This window comes from Canis aureus, chromosome 8 (genome assembly GCF_053574225.1).
Source record: "Canis aureus isolate CA01 chromosome 8, VMU_Caureus_v.1.0, whole genome shotgun sequence".
In the NCBI taxonomy this organism is placed as follows: domain Eukaryota; kingdom Metazoa; phylum Chordata; class Mammalia; order Carnivora; family Canidae; genus Canis; species Canis aureus.
In genome coordinates, this window is record NC_135618.1 from 52,249,892 (window position 1) to 52,272,413 (window position 22,522).

Here is a 22,522-nt window from a genome sequence, read left to right on the forward strand (position 1 = left end):
CATATTAAAAAAAAACACCTCATAAACTAAACACCAAAGCCCCTCAAATAATTCAATTAAAAATGGGCAGAGAACCTAGACATTTTTCCAAAGAAGACATACAGATGGCCAACAGACACATGAAAAGATGCTCAACATTACTTGTCACCAGAGAAATGCAAATGAAAATCACAATGAGACATCACCTCATACTTGTTAGACTGACTATAAAAAAAAAAAAAAAGAAAAAAAAAAAAGACAAGAAATAAGTGTTGGCAAGGATGTGGAGAAAAGGGAACCCCCATGTGCTGTTGGTGGGAATGTAAATTGGTACAGCCATGGAAAATAGTATAGAGGTTGCTCAAAAAATTAGATACCATACGATCCACTTCTGGGTGTTTACCAAAAAGAAAACAAAAATGCTGATTCAGAGAGATAATATGCATCTTTATGTTTATCCCAGCATTATTTACAATAAGAGCCAAGATACGGATACATTCTACATGTCCACTGATAATTTGGTGTGTACTCATGTATGTACACACACACGAGTATTACTCAGCCATCAACAACATGGATACACATATGGGTACTATGGTAAGTGAAATAAGTCAGGGAAAGACAAATACCATATAATTTCACTTACATGTGAAATAAAAAAAATAAATAAATGAGCAAACAAAAAACAGAAAGACTCATAAATACAGAGAAAATACTGGTGGTTGCCAGAGGAGAGGGGAATGGGAGGAAGAAGGAAATAGGCAAAGGGGATTAAGAGGTACAAACTTCCAATTAAAAATAAATCCAGGGATATATGTAAAGCATAGGGAATATAGTCAATAATACTGTAACAACTTTGTACAGTGACAGAGGGTAATTATATTTTTTGTGGTGAATATTTTTTAAAGCATTATAAATGTCAAATGACTATGTTACACATGAAACTAATATACTGTATGTCAATCAACTATACTTCAATTAAAAGTAAATTTAAAAAAACACAATGGTGGATTAGAGAAAGTGAGGTCAAATCTGCAATTCCCTCTGTGGCTTCCATGGAAAGTATACTATAAATGAATAAACCTCCCAAAGGAACATTTATGTTCATGACTGTTCATTTAATTACTTCTGACTCTTTTCATCCATAAAAGAACTTGTCTAAACATATTGCCCTGTTTGCTTTGCAGCCATAATTCTAAACTGCATGTGATTATACTTTTTTACCACCAGATTTTTGGAATCTGGAATCTGATTCTTGTATTACTGCTAATGAGCTTCCACTGACATTTTATTCTGAATCAGTAAAAGCATTAATATTGATTGGTGGTGATTCACAGCCTAGAAGTCTGTGCTCAGGAAAATGCATCCATTTGTTCCACTTGTGGATTACAGTGCTCCAAACTTTAGTACTTTTAGAAGGTACACACTGGACATAAATTACATTTCATTTTTATGCTGTGAAATGTAGGACGACCGTTCGCAGCTAATCTCAGTAAAAGTGGCTAAAATAATTTTTAAAAATAAATTTACATTAAACTCATATTTTTACTGAACAGTTTAGGACCAAAGAATATGCTATGGATTTTCTGATCAACTTAATTGTGAATTTTTCCCCACCCCCCACCAACCCCCGGCCCCTAGCCTGAGAAAAGATCCTACATTAAAGAATAGTGGATACTGAAGAGTACCCCTTTTGTTCCCCTTTACTGAACAAAACATACAGAAATTCAGAAAACATGGTGGTACTGCTCAAATATTACCAAGTGACCTTTATTTCACAAAATTATCTCCATTAAAATTATTTCATATACCACTGTTATTATAAGATACTATTTAAATGAAACACAATTGGCAAATTCACAAATCATCCGCTTTAAGTCCTTTCTCCTACTCTGAGGCTGCCCACATTAGACAGAGTTCATTCCCAAGCCTGAGTAACCTAATGTTTTTAGATTGACATGAGTTAGGACTTCCGTATTGGGTTGAGTGTGCATTACACCAAAGGAGCTTTGGAACCATCTGTCACCTAGTCCAGGGCAAAGGCTTAGATTTTCTTTTTCTTTTTTAAGGCTTAGATTTTCTATGATCTTTTGTGGTTTTACCTCAGCCCATTACTGAATCAATTAGCCAGCTTCTGGAAACCACAGCCTACGGGGGATAAAGTCTACTGTCATTACAAAGGACAATGGAACAATAAAAATTCTAAGAGTTTTAGGAAATAAGAAAAACAAGGAAAAGTTCTGCATGAGACCTACATTACTTTTCTATTGCTGCTTTAACAGATTACCACAAGCTTAGAGACTTCCATCAACACAATTTTATCACCCAGTGGATCTATTTGTCCTAAGTCCAACAGGTCTCAGGGGGCTTTACCCTCAAAATGAAGGTGTGCAGGGCTTTATTCCTTCTGGAGGACGGAGGCTCTGGGGGAGAATCTATTTTCTGGCCTTCTCTAGCTCTAGAGGCTACCTGCATTCCTGGGCTTGTGGTCCATTCCTTTATCTTAAAACCAGCAACAGCTTGTCAAGTTTTTCTTACAAGCCTCTTCTACATTTCTGCCTTCCTCTTCTTCTACAGTTAAGGACCTGGCATCGGGCCCTCAGACAATCCAGGATAATCTTATTTTAAGGTCAGCTGATTAGCAACTATAATTCCATCTGCTACCCCAAACTCACTTTTGTTTTTTGCCCTAACATATCCATAGGTTCCAGTGACTAGGACATGGACATCTTGGGCCAGGGGTCATTAATTTGCCAATCACAAACCTGAATAATTCTAAGTTTGTAGAGCTGAATACACAATTTCTTTTAGATGAGAACTTTGTCTATCTAGCAAATACTTTTGATGGGTCAGTCTAGTCATGGAAAGGAAGTCTTTAGCCAGGGCCAATGGGCTAAGGCAGAAACAGCAGGAATCAGCCCAGAGAATAAAGTGATTAAGAATCATGGGGTTTCAGAGACACGTAGATAAGGGCACTCTAAGGAGGGAAGGACCCTGCCTCAGAAGTACGCTCAGTTGAGTGAGAAATCCCCAAGGAGAAAGAGCCAACACGTGTGAGAACAGGGCTGTTAAATATTCAACTAGGACCTTGGCTGTGCTATACACCAGACCTCTCCTGCCCCGAATCTGAGTAAAACTCCCCAAACCGCCTGCTGCAGTGGAGACATGCTGTGTTTTACACAGAATCAAGACATCAAGAACCTAGGAAATCGTTCCCAAAAAACCCTTGCAGACTGATGGCACTGGACATGGGGGAAAGGGGCAGAGGTGGCACAAGCCATTGCTGTTTCCTTTACAGAGGAGAGGAGCCCAGCTCCCACAGGAAGCTCAGAGTGTAAATGCTTCCGGGACTGCAGCCTGCTGCAGGGCAGAGACGGGCTCACCTGAGAAATGGCGTCTCTGTTGCTCCTGTCGGTGCAGACCAAGATTAAGCCCACTGAGCCCACTGGCCATCTTGCTGTCTTGGCTGTTCAACCTGCTCTGGCTAGACCCTGCTTCAGAAACAAACCACAGTAAACCTTCCCTGAGCCAGTGTAGACCTCCTCAGCCAACGGTGATACGTTAAGTTTGAAAGTCAAATCCTATTACACAGGCTATTTATACGAAATGACAGGGAGAGGCCTGACCATCACATGCTAATGAGAACTATCACTATGGGGACAAGAGAGTGGGCAACTGATTAGGTTCTCTCCTGAATCACCCAAGAGATGGCTGAGCACAATCCTTCCTGACAAGCCAAGTCAGGCCCAAACTGTAGTGTGATCTCTTGGCAAGTTGAAAACAATTAGAGAAGCAGTCAGTACAGCAAGTGAATTCCTGTAGTGTTAATCAAGGCCTGGAGAGATTTAGCCCCCTGTGAAAGGACAAGGTGCTCTGAAGGAGCTAACTCAACTACAGAACCTTACCTTCCGGGCATTTAGAAGGCCTCTTCCACTATGTACCTCAAGGCTGAATCCATCAAAGGCCCAATTCACATTGTGAGTGAAGTGGCCCACCTGAAACATCGCTAGCATAGATTTGTATGACTCTTGACTTGGCCAATGCTTATTAGTTGGGGCCCAGGCCAGCCTGCCTCACCTCTGCCCAGCGGGATAGTAGTGGACTCCATGTTTGTCTTGTCAACTCCTCACTCTTCCTTTATGACTAGCCTGAGGAGCATCTTCCTTCACATGCCAGGGGATGGGTCAGAAATGGGTATATGACCCACTACTAGGCAAGGAATTATGATAAAAGGTCTTCTGGAACTTTCCTTGGGCCATAAGGTTTTTCTTTTTCCTCTAGAATGTTTTAGTATCTTAAAATCCTGCCTAGGATTGCTACAGCCATTCTTTCAGCAGCCTGATGAAGCCAACAGGATGAAGGGAGCAGAAAGGAAAAGAATGTTTCCTTGTTGAGTTGCTGAATCAACCCCCTACACATCAGGACTTCCTGCTCAGTGAGAGACTGAGTATGCTGGCTATTTAGTTAGGCCTGCCTGAGCTGGAATATCTATAGGAGGCATTTAGGCCAAGTGATGTGAAAATGTCCCACTCAGAACCTGTATTTTCAAAAGCAAAGTGCTAGGTGAATGGAGAGAGTGGTCATTTGTCACTCAAGTCACTGTACCTGGAGCTCTGTGAGGCTGGTTGTAGAGTATAGGCATGTTAACAGTATCATGATGAGACAACTTCCTGTGTCATCCCCACACATGCAGGCCTCCTGGCACTGGACTTCCATCAGAGAAGTCTGCTAGGATTCTCTTTCTTATGGTCACAAAGATTCTAATAAACATATGCCTGGGAATTTGCCATTGGTTCATTAAGACTAACAGTCTCTATAAAATGGCTTGGTTAGAATTCAGTTACAGCATAAAGATTAAATCCAAGCTCAACACTGAGGATGGAAGGCAGGCAGCCACAAAAGGCAAAATTGGTTTAGAAACACATTTCCCAACAGCAGCAGGTCAGCCACATCTGCTTGGTGGTGACCCTTTTTGTCTGCAGCTACTCCAGGATGGGAAAAGAAAATGAGCTTGCTCTTAACTGTTCACCATCAATTCTACTTCCTATTTGAGATTTAAACATCTAACAAAACTTCTGTCTCTTAATTAAGAGATTTTCATCCCCCATGGGTATTCTTGGTGAAATTCCCTAGAAGGGGACATCTGTAGTAGTGAAAAGTGACACAGGATGTGGGGTACAAAAGTCCAACAATTGGCACTTACTGGTTGAGTGAACCCAGGCAATTTTATTACTTCATCCCTGAACCTCAGTTTCCTCATCAGTAAGATGGGGATAATAGCACCTATTTCATAATTACTAACTACATTAATGCAAGGGAAACACAGTAGTACGTACCTGGCACATACTAAGCACTCAGCAAATTCAGCTATTATTTATATATGCTGATGTCTTCAAATAGGGATGGAATCTTAATACAGAAAACAGGAGGTGTCAGCCACTCATATGTCCTCTTGGCTTCTGAAACATGAGCTCCCTGACCCCAGTTCATCCAAGCACATGGGCATAGTTTTCCTTAATCTCTGCAGAGGTGTGATTTGAGACAGTTGTCAGATGGCTTCCAACTGCATAACTGAATAATAAAAGCAATTTTGGCTGTTTTGAAGGACTAGACAGTAGTAGACTTTAATCTTCAAACTTGATGGACTTGGAAGCATTCCTGTCAATATAAAAGATTTTGTCTGGAGCAGAGGAGAAGCCGAGGCCAGCACCACGCTTGTACTTCCAGCTCATGGCCCGGTCATAGTCCTGCTGCAGGTTCTGCTGCAGGGCGTCGGCTGCCTTCTTGTTGAGAGCCATGTTGGGCCTTCCAATTGTGTTAGAGGGGCGGCTGAATGAAGGGGACATGTTTTTAAAGCCACCCATAAGTTTGAGAAATTTCAATTTCTGTTCCTCGTTTTCAAAACCAGCAGTATCCCACTGGCCAAACTGAGTTCCCTGTGGTAAGAGAAAAAATGTGGTTATTTTCCTGGTTTCCGAAGCCCTGTCCTTTCCCCAACCCCAGCCTCACCAGGGAGGATCCAGCTGATTAAATGCTTGCAGGCACAGTGCTTATAAGCACATCAATGGACTGTCTTCTTAATTCTAACAAGAGCTCTATAAGGAATACTGTTAGCATTCCCATGCTACTGATGAGGAAATGGAAGTCTGCAGCCTAACTGGGAGTACACACTCATTACTGACCCTGCGGGAATTCCATCTCAGGTCTGCCCAACACCAGGGCCCACCCTGGAACTGCCTGCCTGTCTGCTTTATTCCTCCCCTCACTCACAGCAGAGAATGGCACACCTCACCTCACCTCCCAGCACAGCTCACCTCACCAGCTAGCCATTCTTCCCTCAGCCTAAGGTTTCTGAAAGTTGGAAGGAGGAGGAGGGAAAGTGGGATCTGAAATGCACATCTCTTTGCACAAGCACTGCATTTTACAGCAGGGAGTGGAGACCTGGAGAGGTCAAGGATCACACAGCTGAGTCCGTGGGTGAGCCAGTCCAGGAACTTGGGGTCCCACTTCCTGTCTAGAGTACTCTACTACCTATACACAAATCACCCATGTTCCAGAAAATCCAAGACAGTCCCTCAGAGGAGCTGCTTAAGAAAAGACCCCTGTCCTTCCCATATCTGTGAGAAACAAGAAACCCAGCTCAAGAAAACTATGACTTTGAAGTCACAGAGACCCAAGGATCAAGCCCACCTGTGTGACCCTAGTCAAATCACCTAACCTCTCTGAGCCTCAATAGCCTCATCTACAGAATAGGTGTGCAACACCCCTCTCACAGGGCTTTAGCTAAAAATCAAATCTGATTTTACACCAACAACCCAGAGCACAATGTTTGGCACACCTTAAAACCTTGATGATTTGTCATTCTTCCCACCCTACCCTGATTGCTGACCTTTATACTCTCTGGGAACTTTCCACTTGCAAGCCAAATGCCAGCTTAGCACTTATTTCTAGGTCAGTTTTGGGAGAACAGTAAGAACCAGTCATTGCTACACCTGCCCTGAGTGAACTAGTAACAAATTCTCCCAGCTTCATAGTGACCCAGATGTAGGCATAATTACAGCTTCCCAGGCCTACAACTTCTAGAATAAGACACCACCTTTGACAGTCCTGCACTGGTTCTGAGGAGAGTGCTGCCAGAGGCTGCCCAGTCATGGGTGAGCTAGCTCTTCCAAGGGCTGCTGACCCACTCATAGGGGACCTTCCCGCAGGGGCCCACAGCCAGTCTGGAATCCTCACCACTTGCCTCAGCAGACAAGTGGCCTTGGGTCCTGGGAGGCAATGCCTCCTAAAGCGTCCCCAGCAGATGCCACCCCTGTGCCCCAGGATCTCTCCCCCACCAATAAGGTCTTTTAGGCACAGCCTCTGGGGCCACAGGTTCTGAATGATGCTGCCCTGTTTCTTGCTTTCCTCAACTCAATCAGGGTGTTTTATCCGATCCGCTCTGTTCAAGAGGATGCGATGAAAGAGCTACTGAGGGAAGACACATAACAAAGCCCCTCTCCATACCCTACTGGGCCAGAGTAGAAATCACATTTTATAGGTGTGGAAACTGAGGCTCAGAGCAGAGGCTGCTTACCTCAAGTCTCACAACTAGAAAGTGGCAGAGCCAAAACTGAACTCAGGTTTTTTGATCCAAGTCAATTGTTCTTTCCTGTGTTCAACTGTGAAGGCTTAAGATAGTGCAGGAAGGCAAGGCTTCCCTGTCATCTGGATCCTTCTTTCTCTCCCTAGCCCAATCCAATCGATAAACAAGTCTTGATGGATTGTGAAGTTTTTTTTTTCTCTTTCTCTACACTCTCTGCCACATCTCAGTCCTCACGCCTGCAGGCTGAGCCTTCTAACCCACTCCCCACTCTCCCCACATAAATGTCCGCCCCCCCCCCAGCAGCTCCCACAGCACTAAGAGTCCCATGCATGCTCCCTATGATGACCCCCGAGTCTGGCCTGGTATGTCCCTCCAGTCTGCCCACATCCCCTTTCATCCCTCTTCAGCCTGACTTCATGGTCCTCATGCTGCACTCTCTCCTGTCCCCTCTCTTCAGGCCTGATTTGGAAGTCTCCCATTCCAACTGGACCTTGAAGGCTGTCCTGAGAGGGGCCTGCCACCACAACACTCTTACCTCTGCCTCCTACCCCGGTCACCATCCACTGCTGGAAAGCATTGTCACATGCCCTCAGTGACTAATGCCCACCTCTCCACAGCAGGAGACAAAGGTTCAGGCTTGCTTATCTTGCTTGGCCAGCTATCCAGGAGTGAGGCAAGCATCTTTTTCAGAAAGAAGGAAATTAGCTCAGGACAAGTTCTGCAGTGAAGACAGCCAGCAGGCAGATTGGACCAGCACCTAGGGCCTAAACTAACATGGTCCCCCATCACTCTACTGTGTTCCTCCCGGTGCTAGGTGAGGAAGGAGGAGTTAGGATGCCAGGGTATGCACAGATGAGGGCCCCAGCATCAAACTTACTGTCCACTTCTTTGGTTCAGAAACTTCTGTTTTGCCTGACTCACGATCGATCTCTTCTTGCAAGGCCTTTCGCCTCACCTGAGCAAGAGAGAGGAAAGAAAAGAGGGAAATGGGACACAGCTGTTTTCCTTTGAGCTTAAAACCGAACACTAAGGGCAGGAGGACAGGACGGTGACAAGAGGGAGGGCAGCTTTCCTCTGCTGCAAACTGGGGCAGGCATTTGTCAGGAGTATCCTCTAAGCATCCCAAGGCTGCATCGCCTTGGCCTAAAATGTGCATCCTCATTAATCTTTGTTTTGCCATTCTTTAAGAATGAACTTTAATACAAACTGAGCCTTATCCATCGTCAGCACTAGAACTTTATTGCCTGTAACAGCCATACTACGTGGAAACTTTCCCAAAGCATGCTGCCTGAAGCCCTGCATGTACAGGGCTTACATGTAACCCTAAACCTGTACAGGAGATACAGTAGTTAACTTTCAGGACAGAACTGTTTTCTAGAAAGAGCACTAGAATCAGGCACAGGCTAGTTTGAATCCTAGCTCTGCCATTAATGTGTATGGCCTGGGGTAAGTACACTTAACCTTTGTGTACTTTGATCTATTTACCTGCAAATAAACAGAAATATCAACTTCCTTGAAGGATAAATGGGAGAAACAGACTGTAATAGAATTCCTAATAAATATATATTCGGTCTTCATCCAGTTTCTGCACAAAGCTCCTAAACACCTTGTGATTTCCTAAGGAGAGCAATCAAGGTGTCTTTTGTTATGTCAATGAAGCAAATGTCAGAAAGCACCTAAGGATGGGGACTGGTTGCCAGATTAACCAACCCTGTGACCATCCCTGTAACCAGAGGGTTGGAATTTTCAGTCCCTCATCCAGCCCCTAAGGAAGGAAGAGGGGCTGAAGGGTGAATCAATCACCAAATGCCAACGATTTAATCAATTGTGCCTATGTAGTGAAGCCTACATAAAACCCCCAAAACGAGGGTGTTCAGAGAGCTGCTGGGTTGGTGAAAACATGGAGATTTGGGGACAGTGGTATCCTTGGAGAGGGCAAGGAAGTTTAGTGCAGTTCCCCATACCTTGCCCTAGGCATCACTACCATCTGGCTGTTCCTTTTATTATAAACCAACAATCTAGTAAGTAAAAGGTTTCTCTGAGTTTTGTGAACTGCTGTAGCAAATTAATAAAACCCAAGGAGGGGGTTATCAGAACCTCCCATCTATCGCAGCCTGGTAAGAAGCACACATGACAACCGAGCTTGTAACTGGCATCTGAACTGGGGCATGGGTAGGGAGCAGTCTGGTGGGACTGAGGCCTTAATCTGTGGGATGTGACATGATCTCCAGATATATAGTCCCAGAATTGAGCTGAATTGTAGGACATCCAGCCTGTGTCCAAGAACTGCTGATATGGGAAAAACTTTCACCCCACATTAAAATTTTTGGGTGTAGAACATAAGAACCTAACAGAGTGCCTAGTACACAGAAGGTGCATCTTATACAATGTTGCTAGCATGGCTCAAGGCTATCATCAATGGACTAAATGACCCTGCTGTTTGATATAAAAGCTTCCAGGACCAATATTCCTGGTGAACAGAGATGCAAAAGTCCTCATCAGAATGTTAGCAAACTGAATTCAGCAACACATTAAAAGGATCATTCACCACAATCAAGTAGGATTTATTTCAGGGATGCAAGGATGGTTTAGTATCTGTAAATCAATCAACATTAACAAAATGAATAAAAATCATATTCATCTCAATACATGCAGAAAAAGCATCTGACAAAATACAGCATCATTCACACTAACAACTGTCAACAAAGTGGGTATCAAGGGAACGTACCTCAATGTAATAAAGGCTATATATGAAAAAGCATAGTTAGCATCATACTCAATGGCAAAAGGCTACAAGCTTTTCCTCTAGGATTAGAAACAAAACGAGAATGTCTACTCTCATCACTTTTATTCAACACAGCACTGAAGTCTCTGCCACAACACATAAGAAAAAGAAACAAAAGGGACCCAAGTTGGAAAGAAGTACAACTGTCACTACTTGCAGATAAAGTGATATTCTATATAGAAAACCCTGAAGACTCCACCAAAAAAACGATTACCACTAAAAAATGAATTCAGTATAAGTTGCAGGATATAAAGTAAATATATAGGAATCTGTTGCATTTCTATACACTAATAATGAGCTATCAAAAAGAGAAATTAAGAAAACATTCTCAGGGCACTTGCATGGCTCAGCAGATTGGTTAAGTGTCCAACTCTTGACTTCAACTCAGGTCATGATCTCAGGTCGTGAGATCATCTGTTTAAGATTCTTGCTTTCCAAAGGGAGAGATCTGCCCACCCCCACCCCCAACCCCACAAGATCTCTTAAAAAAAGAGAGAGAAAGAGAGAAAAAAAAGAAAGAAAACACTCCCATTTACAGCTGCATCAAAAAGAATAAAATACGCAAGAATGAATTTAACCATGGAAAATTGTAAGACACTGATGAAAGAAACTGAAGATGACATAAATAAATGGAAGGATACACCGTGCTCATAGTCTAGAAGAATTAATATTCCTAAAATGTCCATAGTACTCAAAGTAATCTACAGGTTCAATGCAGTCCCTACCAAAATACCAACAGCATTTTCCACAGAACTGGAAGAAACAATCTTAAAATTTGGAACCACAAATGACCCCAAATAGCCAAAGCAATCTTGGGACAGAAAAACAAAGCTGGAAGTAGCACAAACTGTACTACAAAGCAGCAGTAATCAAAATAGAATGGTACTGGCACAAAAGCAGATACATTTAGGCAGATTAATGGAAGAAAACACAGCCCAGAAAAAAACCCACATTTCTATGGTCAATGAATCTATAACAAAGGATCCAAGGATATACAATAGGGGAAAGATAGTCTCTTTAATAGGTATTGGGAAAACTGGACAGCTATACCAAAAGGATGGAATTGGACCACTTGCTTATACCACACAAAAATAAACTCAAAATCGACTCAAGACTTATACGTGAGACCTGAAATCATAAGAGTCCTATAAGAAAACACAGGCAGAGCATCTGGGTGGCTCAGTCACTTAAGCACCTGTCTTCAGCTCAAATCATGATCCTGGGGTCCTGGGCCTGAGCCCCAAGTTGGGCTCCCTGCTCGGTGGAGAACCTGCTTCTCTCTCTGCCCCTTCCCCTGCTCTCTCTTCTTCTCTCAAATAAATAAATGTTTTTTAAAAAGGAAAAAATATAGGCATACATACTTGGACATCAGTCTTAGCAATATTTTTCTGGATTTGTCTCCTCAGATAAGGGTAACATCAAACTAAAAGGCTTTTGACCAGCAAAGGAAATCATAACAAAATGAAAGGGCAACCTACTGAATGGATGAAGATACAGCTGACCCTTAAACAAGTGGGGGGTTGGAGCACGGATCCCCAGAGTTGAAAATCCACCTATAACTTTTAACTCCCTTAAAATGTAACTATTAGTAGCCTACTGCTGACTGGAAGCCTTACCAATAATATAACAATTGATTAACACAGATTTTCCATCATATATATATATATATATAATACTGTATTCTTACAATAAAGCTAAAAATGTTAAGAAAATCTTAAGAAAAAATACATTTACAGTATTGTATAAAAAAAAAAAATCCAAGTACTTTTGCCATTCAAACCCATGTTATTCAAGGATCAACTTATTTACAAATAATATATTCAATAAAGGGTTAATATCCAAAATACATAAAGAACTCCTACAACACTAAAAAAAAATTTTAAATGGGCAGAGGACCTGAATGCTTTTCCAAAGACATATGAATAGCCAACAGACATATGAACAAATGTTCAACCTCATTTATTATCAGAAAAATGCAAATCAACACCACAATGAGACATCACATCAGTCAAAATGGCTAATATTAAAACGACAGGAAATAACAAGTATTGGCAAGGATGCAGAGAAAAGGAAACTCTTGCACACTGTTGGTGTGAATGTAAACTGGTGCAACCACCATAAAAAACAGTATAGAATTTCCTCAAAAATTAAAAATAGAAATACCATACAAGCCAGTAATTCTACTTTGGATGTTTACCCAAAGAAAAGGAAAACACTAATTTGGAAAGATATATGTACCCCTATGTTTATCCCACCATTATTTACCATAGCCAAGATACAGACACATCCTAAGTGTTCACTGATAGATGAATGCAAAAAGATGTGGTGTACATGGGTAGGCGCAAATGTGCGTGCGCACACACATGCACAGCACTGTGGAATATCAGTCACAAAAAAGAATGAAATCTTGCCATTTGCCACAATGTGGATGGACCTACAATGTATTAAGTGAAATAATTAAGACAAAATGAGACAAACAAAACAAAACAAAACAAAACAGAAATGACTCATAGAAAACTAATGGTTGCCAGATGGAGAAGTATAGGAAGACTGGTGAAACAGGTCAAAGAGATTGAGAGTTACAAAATTCTAGCTATAAATAAGTCACAGGCATGTAAAGTACAGCATAGGGAACAGAGTAATACTGTAATAGCTTTGTATGGTGACAGAAGTTAACTACACTTACTGTGATGAGCATTCCATAAAATATGTAATTACTGGATCACTAGGTTGTACACCTAAAACTAACATAACGTTGTACTTCAATATTAATTTTATACTTCAATTAAAAAAAAGTTTCCAGAGCCTTGTCCTCTCTTCTAAGGGCTCAGGTATAACGAACTGGCTGCCCCAATTCGTGGCCTTTCTTCCTCCCTTTTTTTTTTTAATAGAATGAGAGAGTGAGCACTTGCGAGTGTGGGGCATGGGGCTGGGATAGGGGTGGAGTTGGGGAGGGGAGAGAATCTCAAGCAGGCTCCACACCCACCATAGAGCCCAACCTGGGGCTCAAACTCACAACTGATATCATGACCTGAAATCAAAAGTCGGACACTCAACCGACTGAGCCACCCAGGAGCCCACTCCTCCCTTTTAATCTGCTACCGACTATTAGTCAAGGTGATTATTTTATACACGTTCAAAATGACATAAAACAAAGTGATGGTTGTAAAAGTGAGAGAAAAATGATGATATATTCCTATAGTGGAACCATGCTCCACATGTGGAATGACACAGATGTGCATATACCAAATTGAAAAGCAATTCACCAGTTAAACGATAAAAGTTAAAAGAACAGTATACACAGCATGATTGCACAGTGCTTTAAAATCACACATATACAGTTACAAAGGAAAAATCTGGAAGAATATAACAAAGAGTTAATGATTATTATTACATGGTAGGATTTCAGGTTGCCTTTTTTTCAGGTTGCAATTTTTTAATGCAGTAAACTTTTACCACTTATGGGAAAAACAGGAGAAGACAAAAAGCTTCACTTACACTGAGGTAATGTGTCACCCAAAATGGTTAAAAGTATTCTTAAAAATAGTAAAGTCATCAGCAGGCACAACTAAGAAGTAAAAGCCTTGCTGATACGACGTACACAAGCATAGGAACTTTCAAAGTTCCAGCAACTTGCTGCATCCTGAGTGGCTGAGGATACCTGGGAAAGGAATTGTCTAGAAGTTCCTAGACAGGTCAGAGCCCCACCTCTTTCCCCTCCGTGTGGTTGCCTGGCTCATTACTGTTGGCCCTGACCGGGGCAATGTGACTATGACCTGAAAAAGGCTGGGGAGCTCCCATTCTGAGGGGCCTGTGCTTTGTGCCAGGCCCTGGACTGTGCGGTCAGCATTATCTCCTAGATCTCCTTGGCCCCACATTGATGCACCACCTTCAGGGAGAGTTCCCCAGTGCCCCAAAGGTATTAGGTTTGGAACTTCCGTGGCATCTTACAGACCTCTTTATACTCAGCTCATTTGCTAGTAGTCTCTGGTTTCTTTCTCTCCTGGAGTATAAGGGTCATGGGATAGGGGTCATCTCTGCATCACATCCTATTGCTTCTCTCAAGAAATTACTTGTTGACAAAACAAAAGAATGTGGTAAGGTAATGGCTGCCGCTTATTAAACACAGATATAAGACAGACCCCTGCTGAATGCCTCACAAACACAAATTTGTTTGGTCTTTGTAGCCACCTATAGGAGGGTCAGTGAGGTTAGTGACTGCCCAAGTTCACCTCGTCAGTAATGGTCCAAAGCCACTGCCTTGCCTATGCTGCTATCCCCCTATCCTGCCAGGCCTCATTTGGTCCAGGACCAAACAATTACCCCAATTCCAGAAAGTCGTACTCCAATATAGAATGGATCTACCCATGGGTCTGGGCATGACAGAAGCAGAAGTTGATCCACAACAGAGTAACCTCTCTAAACACTCCTGAATCGAGGTCAGGAGATGGCAATGCATGGGCCTGGGTGAGCACATGTTCCCTGCCTTGGTTGCAGTTCCTGGGGTCACACTCCCATCTTCCCCTGCAGCAGTTATAAGGAGGAGAGCCTCAGCCTGGGATTCTGAATAACCAGATGGGCCCTCAGTCAAAGCTACGGTAGTGAAGGGGTCTCCCAGCATAAAGTAGGGGAGGCCACAAATTCCCTGCTGCTGGAGTTGTGCCAGAGGCTAGCTGGGAGCTTTTGGGGTCCCTAACATCTCTGGGACCAGGATCTTATTGCCCTGTAGGAGACAAATGTGTGCGTGGCAGGTGGCAAGACACATGGGAGGGGGACAAGGACCTGGGCCATACCTGGTCTATGTGCGCCTCATCCATGTTGCCTTTCTTTTCCAACACCACCTCTAAGTCTGTGTCAGGCTCCTGCACAAAAGGGCAAAGGGAATAAGAGTCAAGCATATGGTGGCTTCTGTTCCAGCAGCCCAGCAGCCCAGTGAAAGTCCAGAAAAGACCCAAGACCGCAGCACCACCTCAACCCCTGTCACCCACAGAACTTCTGACATCCTCTTGCGGAATCATGGAAAAGATGCTCACCGATTCTCCCCTCAAAACAATGGCACTGACCCATCTGACATATGAAGAAATGAAGGCTCAGAGAGGTGAAGGGACCATCATGAAGTCGCCCCTCAGCTCAGGGACAGGGCTGACACTAATGCAAGTCACCTGACTTAGGCTTGGTGCCACAGACATCATCTTACCTTCCATGGCACCAAACTGCAACCAAGCGTTCTGCTAATGAGGGGGTGGGGAGTGACAAGGGACAGGTGGGCTCAAGGCCCTAACCGGGGGTTTGGGAGGGGAGGGAGACCCTGCAAGCAAACCCATACCCAGTTCTCTCTACACTGGCCCCTTAAACCCCACCTTATTCCTAGTCAGTGCCTTCTCTCCTGCCTGATCAACCACAATAGTCTCTAACACCTGCTTCCTCACCCCCCAACCCTGCTCCATTATGCACAGCAGCTCAGGTGAGCTTATGGAGGAGCAACTGGCTAAGTTGGTAGACTCTTGATCTTGGGGTCGTAGGTTCCAGCCCCGCACTGAATACAGAGATTACTTAAAAATAAAATATTGGGGGGATCCCTGGGTGGCTCAGCAGTTCGGCACCTGCCTTTGGCCCAGGGCGTGGTCCTGGAGTCCCAGGATCCAGTCCCGCATCAGGCTCCTGGCACAGAGCCTGCTTCTCCCTCTGCCAATCTCTCTCTCTATGTCTATCATGAATAAATAAATAAAATCTTAAAATAAAATAAAATCTTGGGGCGCCTGGGTGGCTCAGTTAAGCATCCAACCACTTCAACAGGCCAGACATCTCCTTGGAATAGGACATGTACTATCTCATTACCCCCTGCACATCTACGCACACACCCCAAAGACAGGAATGGAGGTGTGGCCCTGGCATAGACAGGGGAGGCTATGGGCCTGTGGAGTCCAAGTGCTCATCTCCTTCCTTCCCTCCCCCACTCAAGGAAGCTTGTCAGGATGTAGACAGTGGATCTCTGCTGTCTTCATCAGAGATAGGTCTTCCTCCTAGAAATTGTCTTTTCCCCAACTTCAGTAGGGTTCAGGTGGGAATGATACCCCACGCCCCTCCCCACTGGCTTCAGATCAGGGTTTCTGGTTTGTGTGATCCAATCGATCTGAGAGCAGCCTTGAGACTTTTCCCATAATCATTTCAGAGGAGCTATCTCTCTCACTTTGAAGACAGCCTAACTACTAGGATGAAATCCTGGAGCTGCTGAGACCATCTTGCTGTGGGGTAGGAGGTAGGAGGTACGTGTTTGGGACCAAAACCAATTAAAAAACATATGAAGCTTAGAGCTGGGGAAAGCCACATAGGCATCTCCCACTATCCAAATCTATTTGATCTCTAATTCACGTACACTGACCACAGAAAAAGAGCTCAGAGAGCTATGGACCATGTTATCTCAAACTATTTGGTTCTTGAATTTTGGACAGCAAGTGACCAAGAGTTCAGAAAGTGAGAGATTCATCTGAAAAATTTATTCCAATTCATTTAGATCTTGAGTGAAGATAGTGAGAACTTGGGTTGAGTTTCAATAACAAGGGATACTTTTATTATTGAGGGTACTGCATGAGCACCTGGATCTAGCCATACCTGAAGCTAAATATCTTTTAACCTTTCCAGTTACATGTCTCAAATCTCTTTTCTGGCTAAAGTCAGTTTAATCACGGTTCTGCCAGGTACAAAGTTGAGCGTCTCACACTCTCAACTTCTACCCTTATTTCTCCCACAGTAGAGTCTAATTCTGAAGAAAAGCTTACCTCTTCCCAAGATTCTCCTGCTACTCTGCTCTCTTTCCCCTTCTTTTTATTCCTCTTCAAAGCTGGTTCCTCAATCCCTGGCTGCTCTGTCTTTTTCTTGGACTTCATTTTCTTCTTTGCAGGGGTTTTGGGGTTATGTCCTATTGGGATATATTCTGGAGCCTCAATTTTGACTAGCTTCTTACTTCCTTTCCTAGGGCTTCTCTCTACAGACTTGGAGCACTCAAGGTGCCCTAGAGAAGTATCTCCCTTCTGGTGGATTTTCTTTTTCTTCTTCATCTTCACATTGCATTCTCTGGGGCTCCCCTGCTTTCGTTTCTGCCCTGAGGTTGCCTGCTCCTCGCCATCCTTCCCCACTGAACAAGTGTATAGAGCATCCCCAGACTCACAGAACCAAGGGTCCTTGGCTGAGGAGGCTGTAGCCTCCTGGGTCTTTTTCTCCTTCTTGTGCTTTTTGGGTTTCTTGCCAACTCTGGTCACCTCCTCATCCTCTTTGGGGTCTGGGGAGATCTTCACTCTTGAGGCAGGGGACATGGCCAGAGGCCGTAAGGACTTTCTCTTCTTTTTCTTCTCCCCACCTTGAAATTCAGATGAACCAAGAGCCTGCTTCCTAGAGCTGGACAACTTCCCTGTCCATCCAGCACGTAACACAGTCTCAGGTTCTAGGCACTCCTCACAGAGGGTGCTGTGGCCCTTCTTTTTCTTCTTTTTCTTCATTAGAGGCATCTCAGATGCCTGCTCTAGGACCACACTCTTCGAAGGGGATGTGGCTCTTGTGGAACAGATCTCACTGAAATAAGCATCACTGTTTAAAACTGAGTATTGAGTCTCTGGTTCTTTGACCACCTTCTTCTTTTTCTTCTTTTTCTCTGGGAGCCCAAGGCCCAGGTCTCCTTTGTGGGTTTTGGTGATCATTTCTGAAAAGAAAAATGGTACAAATTATCTCTGTACCAAACCACTCTGTGTACAATTCAGCCAGGTAGTGCCAAGAGCCACACTTGTGAGTGACTAGTCTGAAATGCTAGGGAGTAAGAAAATGGGCGTGACTCCTTTGGAACAAAGGAAAATGTGATCAAAGAAGGTGAATGAAATGTAAATTCAGACAGCGCCAAGTTCAAATTGAAACTGCTCCCTCACCTTAAGCTAATCATTTCCCCATCTGGAAATGGGGGGAAATAACACCTCTTTCTCAAAGGGCTGTTGGAAAGAACATACAATAATCCGTGGAAAGTGATTCCCTTTCCCAACTCCTTCCTTAAATCTCTGAGCCTACACACCCATTCAACAAATTTTCCCACTGCCTACCCTTTGCCAGCCTCTAAGGATACAAGCGCAATCAAATCAGGCAGATCAGGTGCTATCCCTCAGGGGTTTACCTTTCACTGAATGAAGGGGACAGAAATTCTGAGGTCAACTCTTCCTGCCTATTCCCACTAGAGGCAATAACTATGGCACAATCAACGCCTTACTTTGGTTCATCTAAGTATCTCTTTTCCTTTGTGTCTGGAAATTGATTCGCCCCACCGGCACACTTGGGTGACTTAACCCTTCTAATTACCTTCCCATGTGGCTAGTAATAAGAACAGCAACATGATATGATGAAAGCTAGGGCTGACAAGACCCGGGTTCAAATGGTGACTGACACCCTCTTGCTGTATAGTGTTAGTTCCTCTAGGCCTCAGTTTCCCTATCCATAAAGACGGACTGAGCCAGATCAAGTACTGGCAGGAAAAGGGAAGGTGTTGGGGGACCACATCCTGCCTGCTTCACTGTTTTTAAATTTTCAAATTAATTAACAATATTTAACCATTGGAGATGACACAGAGCAACCTACAATGCCAAAATTGGGGGGGGGGGTGCAAAATGTCATACAGGCAAGTGTGGGAAGGGGCTGGTGCCCTCAGGTATATTTTAACTTCTAGCTGGGCCACATCTCTCCAGTCACTACCCTAGTCCTGCTGCTCCCTGGACTAGGTGACATGAAGATACCCAGGGAATCCAGAAACAAAATATACCCTTCGCAGGAGGTATGGATAGTGGGAAAGAAAGGTCATGAACTTCTCCATCCTGAAGCTCTCTTCAGCTTCAGAGCCGTGGGGAGCCACATCAGACCTAGCTCACCAATAGCAGCTTCACACCGCCAGGCCAGAACTAAGCTATTGCTCAAGATCATTTATAACCCACACCTGAAGCACCGGGAATCAGGATGCCTGGGTGGCTCAGCAGTTGAGCGTCTGCCTTCAGCTCAGGGCATGATCCTGGTATGGGGAGCAAATCCCATATCAGACTCCCTGTGAGGAACCTGCTTCTCTGTCTCCGTCTCTCTCATGAATAAATAAATAAAATCATTAAAAAAAGAAAAGGAGCACCTGGAAAGTCAGGGGTACACGGTCTCAATTCACTCTTGTACTGTCTTCTGTATTCCGAAAGCCTAGCTCTGTACCTGACACACAACAGATGTTCAATAAATACTAATTAAATGAATGAATGCCAGAGATAGAGATAAACAAGATAAAACATCTGCTATCAAGAAGCAGGTGTAGAGGGCAGCCCGGGTGGCTCAGCGGTTTAGTGCCGCCTTCCGCCCAGAGCATGATCCTGGAGTCCCGGGATCAAGTCTCACGTTGGGCTCCTTGCATGGAGCCTGCTCCCTCTGCCTGTGTCTCTGCCTCCCCGTCCCTCTGTGTTTCTCATGAATAAATAAAAAAAATTTAAAAAAAAAAAAAGCAGGTGTAGGAGGAAAAGAGATGTGACAATGAAAACACAAGTGATAAAAGCAAGGTTAGTGGTGAGGTCAGGGTAATGAATCTAATCTTGGCCTACCAGTTGTCTGGAAAGTTCCTAGAACAAAAGTTTCCAACTTAGGACGATGGTGTTAATCCCTGAAGAAAAAACAAAAAAACAAAACAAAACAAAAAAAAACCAAAAACTGAAGGTAGGCAGAAAAAAAAAACACGGGCTGCAGGAGACCGACTGGTTTGCATGGATGCCTTGAGATATCCAAGCGGACAGGTGGATATGTGGGTCTGAGGCGCAGGGGTGGACTGGGCTGACATGGGTAACAAATACTTATCAATATATGGATGGTAACTAATCTTCAAACAGAAGGATCCTAAGACAAGACCTTAGGGAAGTGGGAGAAAGACGGACCTATGAAGGAAAGAAGAAGGTGTAAACACGGACAGGGGTGGAGTCGAGATAGCCTAGGATGCGAGGGGGAGGGGGGGGAGACAGGGAGAGGAGTGATCAAGCGATCTTCTTAGAACAAAGAAATGAAAGGGAGACTAGTCAATTTACACCCCTTTCGGGCCGTTCCTCATCACCGGAGCTTCCTCCCTCTTTAGCACCGAAGACCCTCCTCTTCAACCCTGCGACCCCAGATACAGTCGCTCCAAGAGGAAAGACCCTCACAGGGCGTCTGTCTCCAGCGAAAGCGAACGCTTTCTCCAAAAGCTCCTTTGAAATCTCGCGGTCGTCTCGTGAGGACTGAGGACCGGCGTGAAGACCCCCATCTCCGTGTCGCCGGGGCTTCGAGACTTGGAATTTCCTGGTCTTGGGTCCTAAAGCCAGCAAGTGGCGGAGAGGACTCGAACCCAGCCCGGAGGACGTCGAAGCCTGTGCTCCGCACCAGGGAACTAACGACACCCCACAGGCAGCGAGGGAGCCGGGAGGCGAGAACGGCCCCTCAGAGGCGCCGCCGCACCGAAGCTTCCGCGGGCGCGCGCGGACACACACACACACGAGGGATTACGCGGGATCCTGGCCCCGCTCCAAGGCGGGAGAACTTCCAGGCCGGAGCGAGCGCGCACATACGACTGGGGTGGGGTGTGTGTGTGTGGACTTGGGGTACGGGGTCACCCACTTTTCCCTCGGCTCGCCGCGCACGTCTCAGACCCCACGCCGCCCCGCCGAGGCCGCTCCTCAGCACTCACCCGCAGGCCAATCTTCCCCGCCTCCACGTGAAAGCCAGCTCTGCCCCGACCCGGAAGTGAATCTCGAGTCGCCGGCCGGCCCCCTGGACGCCCGGCTCCTTCCGGGTCGTAGCCGTGCCGGGAGGGCGGTTGCTGTGGAAGCCGCGGCTATGGCGGCACCTGCTCCGGTGAGCAGTCGCACCGCCCAGCGCGACGAGCCTCCCGGCTCCACAGAGTCGTCGGATACCGCCCGGACGCCATTGCCCACCGTGTCCACCCTGTACCCCGAGCTACCTGTCTCGCCGGCACAGGGCGTGGAGCCTCCGGGCAAGAGCCTGTGGGAGCAGATCTGCGAGGGTAGGCAGCCCCGGCCGGCAGAGAGGGGCGGGACTCGTCAGGCTGGGGCCGCGTTGACTGGGCGCCTAATTGGCTTCGGGCACCTGAAGTGCGTGACCTCTCGGTAGCCGCGCTGCGGGCGCGCCGTGCGTTCCATTTCGCGGACGGGGAAGCTGAGGCTCCGAGATTACGCAGCACAGTCTCTCACCTTGACCCGCAGTCAGGCTAAAGGCAGGGGAGGGCAGCCCGGGTGGCTCAGCGGTTGAGCATCTGCCTTCAGCCCGGGGCGTGGTCCCGGAGACCCGGGATCGAGTCCCACGTCAGACACCCTGCATGGAGCCTGCTTCTGCCTGTGTCTCTGTCTCTCTGTGTCTCTCATGAATAAATAGGATTAAAAAAAAAAAAGGCAGGGGACCCAGTGGTGTGGACAGTGGCTCCCAAACCTCATTTATTTAGTGAATAGGAAAGAATCGGTGGGGCGGAGAGAGGGAGGTTGATTAGAACGTAAGGTTCCCAGTTCCTGCCCACAGATCCCATAATCAGGTGCAGGGAATCTGCAGTTTTAACGAGCATCCTAGGTAATTCCGATGTAGTCAGCCTATAGCCCACATGTTTTTGTTTTTTTTTTTCTTATATATATAAACTTATTTTTTGGTGTTCAATTTGCCAACATACAGAATAACATCCAGTGCTCATCCCATCAAGTGCCCCCCTCAGCGCCCGTCACCCAGTCACCCCCCGCCCACTTCCCCTTCCCCACCTCTAGTTCGTTTTCCAGAGTTAGGAGTCTCTCATGTTCTGTCTCCCTTTGTGATATTTCCCACTCATTTTTTCTCCTTTCCCCTTTATTCCCTTTCACTATTTTTTATATTCCCCAAATGAACGAGCCCATATAATGTTCGTCCTTCTCGGATTGACTTATTTCACTCAGCATAATACCCTCCAGTTCCATCCATGTTGAAGCAAATGGTGGGTATTTGTCGTTTCTAATGGCTGAGTAATATTCCATTGTATACATATACCACATCGTTATCCATTCATCTTTGCGGGGACACCGAGGCTCCTTCCACAGTTTGGCTATTGTGGACATTTATAGCCCACATGTTGAGTAAACATGGTCTATATAGACTTGTTTTAATCCCTCTCC

The 22,522-nt window shown here is 45.1% G+C and overlaps 2 protein-coding genes across 9 annotated transcripts in view; one reads left to right on the top strand and one right to left on the bottom strand.

Annotated features, from left to right (window-relative positions):
- Positions 1-21,214, bottom strand: part of KNOP1 (lysine rich nucleolar protein 1) — a 31,442-nt gene extending 10,228 nt beyond the window's left edge. The window contains exons 1-5 of one of the 3 annotated variants that reach the window (XR_013384987.1): positions 21,061-21,214; positions 17,129-18,045; positions 15,143-15,211; positions 8,442-8,519; positions 5,316-5,915 (exon numbers count right to left, since the gene is read on the bottom strand). Coding sequence is in view for 2 of the 3 variants with exons in the window: in XM_077906802.1 (XP_077762928.1) it covers positions 5,604-5,915; positions 8,442-8,519; positions 15,143-15,211; positions 17,129-18,043 (1,374 nt within the window). In the remaining variant the exon portion in view is untranslated. Of the gene's footprint in view, positions 1-1,722; positions 5,916-8,441; positions 8,520-15,142; positions 15,212-17,128; positions 18,046-20,990 lie in introns of those variants that run through there. The other 2 variants (XM_077906802.1, XM_077906803.1) reach the window with 2 other exon arrangements.
- IQCK (IQ motif containing K) overlaps positions 21,152-22,522 on the top strand; it is a 135,953-nt gene continuing 134,582 nt past the window's right edge. For 3 of the 6 annotated variants that reach the window (XR_013384990.1, XR_013384989.1, XM_077906809.1), the window contains exon 1: positions 21,153-21,396. Coding sequence is in view for 3 of the 6 variants with exons in the window: in XM_077906809.1 (XP_077762935.1) it covers positions 21,210-21,396 (187 nt within the window). In the remaining 3 variants the exon portion in view is untranslated. Of the gene's footprint in view, positions 21,397-22,522 lie in introns of all 6 variants that reach the window. The other 3 variants (XR_013384992.1, XM_077906808.1, XM_077906807.1) reach the window with 3 other exon arrangements.